The following is a 12,469-nucleotide window of genomic DNA, read 5'->3' on the forward strand; positions in this document are numbered from 1 at the left end:
CAAATGAATCATAACCTGAAAACAAAAATTACAAGCAAAGTGGATTTTATCATTGTTTAACTACAGTGGACATAAAGTGGACATAAGCAATGAAAGCACCGTGTTATACACATCTTGATGGTAATTCTTATTTTAGAGAAATGCTAAAAAAATATATCTCTGACCAGCTTCATCATTTCAGGTACTGTTCTGTTTGCCTGTTGCCTGCCAGACTGGAAAAAGAAATGCAGGGGGCACTCAGACCTTATTCATTTCTGCATCTTTTTTTTTTTTTCTCTCATGTACAGATTTGCCATGCAGGGGAAAAAAAAAAAAAAAAGGGCACATTAATGATGATGATGAGCAATAGTGTGCACAGCGAACATCTGACACGGAGGCAGCAGAGGGAACAAAACACTCACACAGGCACAGCCTGGGGAGGACAGCGTGCCCGGGGGGCTCCGGCACCGAGAGCCCCCGCCATGGCTCCACTGAGCTCAGCCTTTCTCCCATCAGAATATTCGGGCGCCAAGCAACAGCCAATTCAACCCCTGTACAGGAATACTCAGGAATTTCTTAATGTTCAACAATTCTTTTCAACCAGAGGCCATTTTCAAGGCTTTTTTTTTTTTTTTTTTTTTTTTTTTTACAGTCAAAGTGAATGCTGCCTATTCCAATAGCAGCTCCTGATACCACATTTCTCTCTTCCCTCATTTACAGGTTTTTGTTTGTTTGCTTTTTAACCATGATGAATATAACCTGCCTCAGTGGAGAGCTCCTCAGGTGCTAAACCTGAAAACACATGGAAAAAAAACATGCATTTCCCCTGCTATTTTCAGTCACCATAAACTCAGATGGAAGTGACTTTGGACAACATTATATTAGCTGTGGGGATTTTGAAAATATACTGCAGCCTCTTTCCTACAGAGAGGTGTGTTTAACTGGCTGCTTCCACACAGACAGTACCAAAAATGTGCTTTCTGAACAATAAACATCTACATCTATGTGAATGTTGTACAGTAACATACTCCAGCCATAGAAATGACTAGAACATCCAAACAAAAGTAGGAGGAATTAATGGCTTGAAATGGTTATAAGAATCCCCTAAAACACAGTTTTAACTGCTGTCTATACAGCCTTACTTTGTTCTTCATTTCAAAGAGCTTTCTCCCTAAATTTTTGTTGCAGATACTCCTTGGGGTACATAAATAAGAGGAGCAAGCCAGTAAGTCCATTTGTATATTGGCTGCACATTTTACCTCCCACTCACATAAGGAGACCTGTCTTGTGCTATAGCTTTCTTTGTGGACAATCAGGAGCACATGCAAAATTATAATAACCTCAGAATGTCTTTAGAAATACTGTGCATGGAAAAATAATAAACTACTTAGCAAATACGATGCTTCTATCTATTCCCACCACTCATCTTACCACTCATCTCACCAACCTTTTCTCCTCTCCCCGGTGTCTGAGGTGCACCCGTTCCTTCTAGCAGCAGCACGACCTTCTCCTCAGCAGCTGGTCAGACTCTGCTCCTCGTTGTCCCCGCAGTTCTCCACAGCTAACTCACCACAGTTCAGCTGCAGTAATTATTTGCTCCCTTTGCCATGGTGATTCAAATTATGATATGCACAAATGCCTTTGCTCTTCAGTTTTGATCAGCAAGTTCAAACTGCTTTGACAGCACAGAATTTACTCTGAATTTTATCTTTCACCTCTCTAACTCATTACTTAAACAGATTCCATAATGCTACCAAGATGTAACTTGGCACTGCCAACAAATTACAAGAGGAGAATGGTGCACCTCAATGTCTTTAAAAATGGAAAAGAGAGGAAGGAGACGAGACCAAAGAATACTATTTAGTCAAAAAATTACCTTGCAAATTGACAAATGTAGTAGTCCAGGTAAAAAATTGCTTTAATTATCCTGGCAACGGTGAAAGGTGCCACTATGGAAGCCTGTGGGCTTAAAGCAGGTACATCTAGCAGAATGGTACCAGAAGCATTCTCAGCAGCATCCTTGCCAATAACCTCACTGCTAACAGGATGGGATGGACTTCCATGAGTAGGAAGGCTGCAGAGAGTATGTCTGCTTTCCATCACCTCTCCACGCTTAGCTCTTCAGTGGACACCATGAGCCAAGAGGCCAATAGGTGCCTTTTATTTACACAAGGAGAAGGACAGAAACAGAGGCATTTCACCAGCCAAGGGGGTTAGATACTGTCTGATCTGAGAACAGAATGGAAAACAACTCAAAATGAAAAACTTTTACAGAACTCAAACTAAATGATCATGTACTAAGAGCCTCACTCATGCAGATGGCCATGTATGCATGCTTATTTAATCTTAGCTGAGGCTACCTTTGGGCTGGCACTGTGTTCTATCTCCCCAAAACATTTCTTTGTGAAAGCAGTCATCTTCTGGCACTGAAAAAATTAATTACTTCTGGGCATCATTCAGGAGAAGGCAAACTTCACACATGTTAACAATGTCATGTCTTCATCTTCCCAGAAAGAGTGAAATAAGCATAAAAAAAGACACCGCAAGACCTTCTAAGAGAGTTAAGAGCATATTCATTAGAAATGAAATACAAAATACAGTGATGCAGCAGGACGAGGGGTAGCAGGTGAACAAGACCCCCATCATTCCTTACCCTCACCCCAATCCGAGGAAAGCACCTATATAATACAAATCAGAGATCTCCAACAGGGGGTTGAGGAGGGGTTTTACAAAGTGATTTTCTTGCTATACAGAAAATATATTATTTGCTGGAAGTCAATGCTGAGCTGTCAGGGGCCCAGGGCCAGTCACTCGGTGCTCAGGAACACCCCTGGAGGCACACTGACCCCTACTGTTTCCCCACCAGTTTGCTGAACACATCGTAGATTTCTGGCTTTTCCTGTGCAAACTGCTCTGCTGTATTTTTCTGTAGCCAGTCAGACGAACGCATCTGCTGCTGCAGGAGGCCAATGAGGTCACCGAGGTTGGAGCTACCAGAACAGGTAGGTTCCTGGTGGCGGGATACAAAAATTACTTCATCTGTGCTATCTGCTTTGCCATCCTGATCTGACTGACAAGGCTGCTCCTTTTCCTCAGCCAGTATCTCCTGCTCTCGCTCTTCCAAAACCTTGCGGATCCGCTGCATACCTGCAGAGGTATAAGGAGGGGAAACATTGGTGGATTAGTTTAAGCCACAAGGGTCTCCAAATCCCAGTCAGATCCAGAAAAATTTGGAGGGTGGAAGGAAAGGAAGGAAGCACGGGGAAGACAAGGATCATAATAACAGGATAGTTTAGGATTAAGGAGAGGAGGAAACAGTGCTGCAGAAACTCCGGTGGGAGGAAGAAGGGAAAACATCACTCACCCAGCTGTAGTCGGTGGGTCTTGTCAGCAAAAATGATGCGGAACCATCCAGGTTCACTGCACTCAAAGGCTTTGCCGCAGGACAGGAGGACCTTGTTGTCGAGAAAACGCCTCCAGAGCAGCATCTCCTCCTCAAATGTTCCTGTCCTAAGGTACTGGGAGAGTCACCAGAAGGCCAGAGGTTAGTCACATATAGGTTAACTCACTGAGATCCTCATGAATTTGTGATTCCCATGAGGTCTAAAAAGGCCAGGGGAGACACCTTTTACCTCTGAAGTACAGCAGTTGTGATAAAAAGGAAGAAATGGGGAGGAAAGTGGCTTGAGAGCAGTAAGATTCCTGCAAGGAGGGAAATGCACAGACAGACGAAAGGAAAAGCACGCACAGAAATACGAGGCAGTCCCTCCCTCTGCTCACATCAGATGGGGTTTTAACAAAATGCATATCGCAACATTGAACTTTCCCCTGGACGCAGTTGCACCATGTGCCTGCCCTTGTCCCAGGAGAAGCCTCCTTTCCTAGGACTACCAACCTTTCTGAAGTCAATCCAGACAAAGAAGCCTGCGTTGCGGTTGAGAAAAGGAACCCCAAGTGTCTTCAGCTCATCTGTCACATATGTATGGGCAGCTTTTAGGCGGGCATGGTTGGCCCTCAGGTACACCTGGTTGATCCAGTCTAACCAAAAGGAGAAGAAAAAAAAATAATTACAAACTGACTAAGAATTCAGATCTGTTAAGGTTTCTAAAATACTCACAATGCCTTTTTATATTTCACATTTCAACTCCTTTGTTTGTTTCCTCAAAAAGCAGAAATGGGGGCAAGAACTATTTAGCAATTTAATGTCTGTGTGTTATCTTCTTCACCATTTCCCTACAGTCATGGCTTTTGCAGCTATGGACTGTTAGCACTCCAACCAGGGCAAAGCTAGAATCCCAGTTCCATTTCCCTCTTCCCACAAGGCTGTACTACTCTTTTGTCTCTGCTCAGCTGGTTCTGTACAACACTGGCTACTTCTACACACTTAACTTCTTCTGAGCTGCTCCTCTAACTTTGCCGATGAGGAGCTTTGCAGAGATGTTGCTCTGCTGTGGAACTGTCAGCCATGGCTTACACAGGCAGCTTCAGGATCAGGGAAGGCTGCCAACTGCACATACAAGAGACAATTTGGGAGAGTAAGGGGACAGGATCCCACGAGGTACCAAGACACACAGACAGCAGAGGATCCCACATGAAGCTGCTGACTCACCTCTGTCTCTAAGCAGCTGTGCAACCTTGTGCTGGACAGGTCCACAGACCCCGTGGAAGTAGCACAAAGAAGCCACCGCATTAGCAACATCTTGGTTCTCTGTGTACAAAGTACCAAAGCGAATCCCAGAGACAGCAAAATCCTGCAGAAGACACAGAGAGACTACTTTATTGCACAGGAAGGCTGGGATCCTAAAACCATTGCCTTGTTCTTTCTTGCATAAGGAACCTGAGGACAGCAAGCCAACCACAGCGGTGAGGAAGCCACGGCACAGTGGCAACCAGCACTCACCTTGCTTATTCCCCACATCACATGGGTCCTCTGTGGATCAGGCAATCTGTATGTAGAAGGATGCAGATGGGCAGTTAGTGTCATAGGTGCTGAAGCTTTTGGGTCACCAGCGCAGCATTGCGAAAACAGAGAGGCAGCATTACACAGTGACAGGCAGCGCAGCACGGAACATCAGTCAAGAGGGAAAATCCAGATCTGACCTAACTTCAGAAGCAAGGAACTCCCAGGAACTAATTTCAGATGAGATTTTTAGGTATTTCAGATATATAGATACTTCCAGTAAGTGCTGTACTTCACGCGCAGATTTTCTGCATGTATATAGCTTGTAAATTTAACGCTAAAAATCAATTTCTATTGATTTCCATTTCTAAGAATTTAAAGCAATTTTCTTTCTTTCAAACCACAATACTTCGCAGAAGGAGACTCTTCCTTTGCAATGCTGTACATCCAAGCTCAGCAATGCTGAGAAAACAGCCAAGTATAATTTTATTTCCTTGCAAATGAGCATGAAAAGAAAGATAACACCATTGGCGAAAACCAGAAAGAAAAAAACAATTATAATATACATATATTAAAATATGAGTTTTGCAAAAAATTTTGTATCATTAAATTAATACCCAATAAAACCCATTCTCAAATCTGTAGTAACACTGTGATCCGTGACTACTGTATGAAAAAAAAGAAAGTAAACAGCAACAGAAGGTCTTTATAGCATCAACAGAAACATGGGAAAGAGGCAGCAATGTTTAAACAGGAAAGAAAAGCCTCACTCTCAAGAAATGAAACATTCATTGCCATTCTGGGGGGACTGGCACAAGCAAGTACCAAAGCACACGCTGGAAAGGGTATCACAGCAGAAAATTAACTAACATGTTTTCCTTGCTAGATTTTTCCTTGCACTTGAAAAAAATGCATTTGCCATTCAGAAATTACAACAATAATAATAAAAACAAACAATGTAACGCAGATTCAGAATTTGCTAGCTCATGACTTAACTTCCAGTCACAAGTTCTCAGCAAGGCATCATGTTGAATTGTCACTGGAAGATGGCCAGGGAAGTAGGAGCTGATTTTACCTGTCCATGCCTAGGACACTGTGAAACGTGGCTGATTCATCAAAAACTGACAGCATGTAGATCTCATCTACTATCACATGCAATTCATGTCTGCAAAAGGACAAAATGGAAGTTACCAAAAAATGCTGCTTCTGGCTTAGAAGCAAAGAGTAAGTCAGGATTCCGCAAAGACTGGCTTTATACAAAGAAGAGGGACACCAAATTTTGCAGCACAGCAGCACTTTTCAACAACTCGGAAGGTCTATTATGTGTACGTTGAACTGATTTGAGTTATATCCAGCTAATTGTTACACACTGCAACCATATAATGAGATAAAATTTCAGTCATTTCCAAAGCACTCGTGAAAATTAACTGCTGTAGGTACTACCCTTCTAGAGTACGATGTATCATCATCCACTCAGAATTGACCAAATTTCAGAGAGCAGCAGCGATGAAACTGGGAAGCCATATTCAAATATTTCTTTTTCTCTGTACATACAGAAAAACTGGGAGGAAAGGAACTCAGATTCCTACCAAAGACACACAGCGCAAAAGTGTTTGCTAGGACTGCCAAGGAATAAAGCTTCTATTCCTTGACACAAGTTGCCTTGCCACTCCAGATGACTGGAAGGTCCACGCTCCCTTCTCCCCGACAGCCCTCTCTCCTCTCTTAAGCCTGCTGTGCGCTGTGTGAAGAACAGGCTTTATGCCCGACTGAGAAAATATTCACATATAAATTAGGAGAGAGCAAGTAGTCCGCCAGACTCTGAAAGCCGTATCTGACTCAGGATACCTCAGCTCTCCAAATTGACATACCTTTTAGCAAATTCCAGGTAATCCCGTAATTCTGACAAGGAATAGATGTCCCCAAGGGGATTTTGGGGATTCAGTAGAATTAAGGCCCTTACAGTGATACCCTGCAGAACAAAAAATGCAATAGTAAGAGAGCATTCATCACGGGATAGATTTTCAGTTCCTCCACTGGAGCACTGAATGCGACACAAGACTCCCCTTCAGCTTCCACCACGACTATTTCACCCCAAAGGTTAGATTTGTATGAGAAAACTTTTAGCCACAAATTAAGATATTTTTATAATTACAGCACTTGCAAAGGGAACTGGGGAAAACACATAGAATCAATCTATGATTTATGAAAAGGGGGAGTTCTGCTATGATTGCTGCCATCTGGTAAGCCAATTTATAACAAAGATGCTCTCACACATTCTCAGCGTGGAAGAGAATTGTGTCTGAGCTGTATCAGCAATCAGGAAGTAACAGATTACTGAAGGTTGCCCATGAATGAGGCAAGAAAGATCGGAATTTGAGCTACATGGATGCAAATTGCTCACATTTAGAGAACGTGTGGCTGGAGATGTCAGAGCCAGTAATGATCTAAAGATGCAGCTAAACCTACACTGGGTTTAGGACAATTTCAAAACCTACAGACTAAATATTCAGAAACAATCTGCACTTGCCTTCTAAATTTGCCCCTCCTGCGAATACTCTTGATGGTCTTACTTGATTCTGCTGCACTAAACTCAGCTGGCCTTCCCAAAGGAGAAACTCTAGGTAGTCCCCACATTGTAGCGCGTGCCCAGGTACGTATGACACCGTGGGATTCCTCTTGCAAGTGAGGCTGAGTACTCTGCCACAAGTGCAAACAGGATTTGCAAGGAGCCTGATCTCAGGCTTTCTGTAAGGACCATGAGAAAGCCAGGTGCTAGGTTTCGAAATTGTTTTGGTCTTCAGGCCATTTCTGGGACCAGTCATTTCAAACATACTGTCGACTTAATAAAAAGAATTTGAATACTTGTAGACCAATAATAAGAAGCTCAGCTACACTCACCTCTGCACGGGCATCCTGCAAGGCTTTTTCCAGTTTTTCCACTGTAAGCTGAAAAGGCCGAGTGCTTGTTCCAGTAATCTGAAAGACACCACAAAGACACAAAAAAGGCCAAATTATTTCAACAGAGTCTGCCTTGAGCCATTCCCCTGAGAAACATTCCCCAAAACAAAATAAAAACCCAACAATAATGACCAACAATAAAGAGCATCCACTCTTATCTTTTTATAATACAGAACGAGTAAATAAATAAAATCAAAGAAACGTTCATCACAGACAGGCCACAGGCACAGAATTCTCTGGCCATTCTTAATAACTCAAGCAATGCCAAATCTCCATGTGCTTTTTGACCCCAGACCACCTCTAGTAGGACAGCACATACTTCTGTCTCAAAGGTTCAAAATGGCCATCTTCCCCCCTCAACAGCCATTACTACACATTTATAGGAAGTAAGATACAAGAAAAGGAGAAGACTGGAATCCAGATTTATGCCCTCAAACAAGTTTCTTGAAAACTATGTGTCCAGTTTCCCAACAATAAATGGGAAAACACCCATAGGCTGCTGCCTAGCCTTGTCCTGAGGTCCCCAAAGCTTGACGCTTTCCTGTGCCAATTATTTTTTGACTGCAGAGGTTGGTACTCCCTCCTCTCAATTCTTACCTTACTGTCTAAATAGGCGTACACCAGCTTGACATTGCCATACAGAAAGACGCTCTGGGTGATACCACCATAAAAAGGAGTAGCAATCAGAACAGCCTCTGGAACCAAGACGACAAAATTTGTCAGCGACAGGCCCCAGTCCTTCTCTCTCTCCTAGCATATTTCAGCTAAGCATGAAAGCTTTTCTACAGTTATGTCCTCTGGAACCATTTTAATGTTACTGCCTTTTTCTCTACTTTCTTTCTATTAATTCGTCAGTCTTCTGCAGGAACTAGGACACTGTACATCCACCCTCAGTAACCCTTGTAAGCTTGAGCATAGCCCACATTTAGTGGGCTAAGCAGAGCACCCTGAAACAGTAAGGACAGACAGGGCGAGACACAGAGTGTGAGCACCAGAGATCTGCAGACTGTGAAGGTGATGAATTTCACAACACAATGCTGCAGGAAACAAGAACCTTGCAGTAGACTAGTGCCAATTCCTACACTTCACTTCTATCAAACAACATTTAAACTGAGTAACTATTTCCGAACACAAATAAACATTAAAAACATCTCAGCAATCCACTTACCTCCTGGATCACAAAGGACTGTAGCTAACGCAGAAAACAAAGAGCCACAACCATTCAGAACAATCACCTAGAGAAGAGAGAGAGAGGTTAGTGATAAATCAGTCCATAGAAAGATACCACCACAGAAAATAATTTTTAACAATATCAACAAAATGTATTTGCTCCCTAATTCTCTAGCACAGATGTTCCCAGAATTTTCCTGCTGAATTCCCACTTCTACCAGAAATAACTTTAATCCTGTACTCTGTTGCATGATACTTTGTCCAGATGTCTTTCTTGATTGTAATAAGCAATATAGTATTTAGAAATAGCAGGTTTTATGTTGGGAAAAATTTAGTTCTCAAGCTTTAGAAAGGCAAAATCCTTTTCACCAGCTAATACGCATTATCTTCTCTTTGTGGTAATGGCCTCATACGGGGCAAGTTTGACTCCTGCTTCCAGAAGACTGACGTGCACAGGTCCCACGAGTTCAAACCAAGCATCAGGTTGAATCTGCTGCCTTGGAGGGGCAATGATCAGCAAACTGATCAGTCACAACTTCAGCATATGTGAAGTAGGGGCTTCTGCTGAATTACTGCATCCTGAGCAGCAGCGGCTGCTCCTGCTGCCTTTACAACCCAGCAAAAGCAGGACTCATGCATGCACCGAGCCCAGCCTGCATCCCTCGCAGGTCAGCAAGTCCTGCAAAGTCTGAAAACGTCTGCTCTTGCCAGGTAAAACTACTCTTGGCTTAACGACAGATTTTGTCCTGAGGTGTAGCAGCAAAACAGTAAAAAATTAAACCCAGCTGAAACAATGGGCGCTCTTTGTCCCTGAGGGACACAAGCACCGTAAGTCCCAGGGCTGAATACGGAGATAGAAGCATAAAGCCTCATTGAGAGCAATGGCATGAGGAGTTGGCACACAAAAGTAAAGAATAAGGCAAATAAACAGCAGAACTGAAGTGTTGGCTAAAGTGTGCATCAAAAGCTACTAAAATGGCTATGATTCAATCTCATTTACATGATAAAAGGCTGTCATCTTACAAAATCACTTGTTTAAAAAAAATAAGATGAAATTGTTTGACAACAAATGGCAATACATTAGAATAGACACCAATGGAAAGTGGGTTACCCACATTTTCTGCCTTAAGAGGTGCAGGGGCCTTGCAGTAATAGGTCAAAAATCGAGCCACTTCCTCCCGTAAACTGAGAAAGACACAAAAGCAAATATTGATTCAGCTTATTCTCCAAGAGGCTGGGCTTCCCCAGGTCCGCATCTCAGGAAAATAAAGCCAGGGCACAGTAAAGTCTGATGCAGATAGCTAGAAAACAGGATAGCTCAGGCCCGTGCCACAGACATGACTGTTACACATGGCAAAGGTGTCACGGATAATGGCTACAGCTACGCATACATTTCTGAAGAGCTTTAACTGAGAACAGAGCTGAAGGATTAAAGTCCCCAGTGTTCATGATGCCTGAAGGAACTTTTTGGAGTTACCTGATTTGTTAATGTATATAGTGTTGTTAAAACTGCATTTGCTTTAGAAAATTAGCATCTTCTCTTACATAAGAGGATTTTTAACTGGATTTTTAAAGGATTTTTAAGTAGTTGGGTGACTAATTTACACTTTTGAAAAGAAAAAGATGATTAAATGACCTAGAAAAGTTTTAACTAATGTGTAGCAGAAGTGGTTTGTACTCATCCACTTTGTTTATCAGACAAGTATTCAAAAAGAGAAGCATTACAGGAATGAGAAGACTTACAACATATGTCCCTTCCAGTCAGGATACTGAAGCAGTGGAGGCTCCATGAGGTTCATATCAGTCTGCGTCAGCTGTGAGCAACAGAACGAAGCATTAAAAACACAATCACGGAAACCAGAAATATGGAAATAGGTAGATCCACATGCAGGCACACACCTGCATAGACACATACACATAAAACTTCAACAGCCTTAAAACTGGATTGAGAAAGCCACTGACCATCAGAATTAACGCAGCTTGGAGAGGCAATAATCAGCAAGATGACCAGTGATAACTGCAGTTTATGGAAGGTACGGGCCTTTGCTAAATAATTGCAGCCAAAACTTCTCTGCCCAGAGATCTACAGAAAGGATGCTCCAAAAAAGAAGCCCGCAGAAGACCTTCTGAACAAATGAAGCAATCAAGGGTCCCAAGGAGTGCTTTGCCCACGTTATAAGAACAAAAGCTTTCAGCTGGCAATTAAGTACCAATTGTGAAAACTCTAGCAGCATGAAAGCTCAGGTCTATATTGTTGGAAAGAGACAGACAGGATTTGAAATCACAATCTGATAAGTTTTCTTTTTTTTTAAAAAAAAAAAAAAAAACAACTTTCAACATATTAATTTTTAATGATTTCTACCCTTCATTTATATCTCAGTTCCAAGTTACTTCAGACCTACAGTTCTGATAAGTCTTGGTAAGCGTTAGAATGTAACAGGAGCTTTCAAAAGACAAGTGAAAAATAAAATTATCTTCTTGAATGTCTTCCCTAGGGCAGATACTCTGTTCTTTATTAGGAGCTTATTCTGTTCTCAAAGTCAGATTCACCTGAACTGTGGGCAAGCTTTAGAGCCCTTTTTAATGTTTATATTTAGATAAAATAAGCACACTGCTTTTATCTAAATATTTTCAAGGTTGTCATTATCAGGGTTTCACATAATCCAGTTCTATGAAGTTGCAAGGGGAAGCGCAGCGGTGATCAGGGCAGAAGGAAAAGGACATTTCACATGAACGAAAAGGGAATAAACAAATGTTATGTGCAATGTAACTTCCAAACGTTTGATGACAACCGATCTATGAGTTAATACTAAAAAGGCAGGGGAGTGTGGACACAACAAGTAAGTGATGGTGCAAAGGAGGAGGGAAATTTAACATGCAGTGTGAATGTGTACCACAGAGTAACAAAACCACAACATTCTGCATTGGTGTTTTAATAACTTGTGCCAAGCTCTGGAAACTGGACAGTTTAAAGACACTGTCCTCATCCCATGCAGAATTACAACCTGACATTAGGGGAATAAAGTTCCTTTATTCATCTGTAGATGTTCTTGAAGCCTATGTAGCACAGAACTATGTCTCCTTAGATCTCTCTCCTAAACTTATCTAGAGAACGCAACATAAAACATATCAGCAGACTTGGCCAAAAAGGGCTATGCAATAATAAAGAGAAGAACCCTTAATGATAATGCTTTAAGGGCTAGGAAAATCAGATGGGCCATCCAAAATGAAGACTATCTGAGATCTCATGCCACAGAATATTAATTATCCAATTTAAGGGTCAAAAGATGAAGACAGAAATCTGATAGGCTGCTTTATTCAGTGGAAACAGTATTTATTTTCCCCACTAGCAACAGATTATTTTTCCCTACAATCCCAGCTGGCACAGCACTCAGTGAACCCCTGCTGTAACTCTGGGCTGTGAGGAAGAAGCTGGAAACAGTAACATTGTCCAACTTC

General features: G+C 42.0%; 1 protein-coding gene across 13 annotated transcripts in view; it reads right to left on the bottom strand.

Annotated features, from left to right (window-relative positions):
- Positions 1 to 2,529: 2,529 nt before the first annotated feature.
- Positions 2,530 to 12,469, bottom strand: part of ACCS (1-aminocyclopropane-1-carboxylate synthase homolog (inactive)) — a 70,227-nt gene continuing 60,287 nt past the window's right edge. For all 13 annotated transcript variants that reach the window (XM_080594577.1, XM_080594576.1, XM_080594575.1 and 10 more), the window contains 12 exons: positions 10,754 to 10,824; positions 10,126 to 10,195; positions 9,009 to 9,075; positions 8,438 to 8,535; positions 7,781 to 7,858; positions 6,751 to 6,851; positions 5,955 to 6,044; positions 4,880 to 4,925; positions 4,589 to 4,730; positions 3,875 to 4,017; positions 3,344 to 3,497; positions 2,530 to 3,126 (listed from right to left, as the gene is read on the bottom strand). In XM_080594577.1, coding sequence (XP_080450703.1) covers positions 2,828 to 3,126; positions 3,344 to 3,497; positions 3,875 to 4,017; positions 4,589 to 4,730; positions 4,880 to 4,925; positions 5,955 to 6,044; positions 6,751 to 6,851; positions 7,781 to 7,858; positions 8,438 to 8,535; positions 9,009 to 9,075; positions 10,126 to 10,195; positions 10,754 to 10,824 — 1,359 coding nt within the window. In that variant the 3' untranslated portion in view covers positions 2,530 to 2,827. The remainder of the gene's footprint in view (positions 3,127 to 3,343; positions 3,498 to 3,874; positions 4,018 to 4,588; positions 4,731 to 4,879; positions 4,926 to 5,954; positions 6,045 to 6,750; positions 6,852 to 7,780; positions 7,859 to 8,437; positions 8,536 to 9,008; positions 9,076 to 10,125; positions 10,196 to 10,753; positions 10,825 to 12,469) is intronic.

The sequence above is a fragment of the Anser brachyrhynchus genome, assembly GCF_964034855.1.
Source record: "Anser brachyrhynchus genome assembly, chromosome: 5".
Taxonomy (NCBI): Eukaryota; Metazoa; Chordata; class Aves; order Anseriformes; family Anatidae; genus Anser; species Anser brachyrhynchus.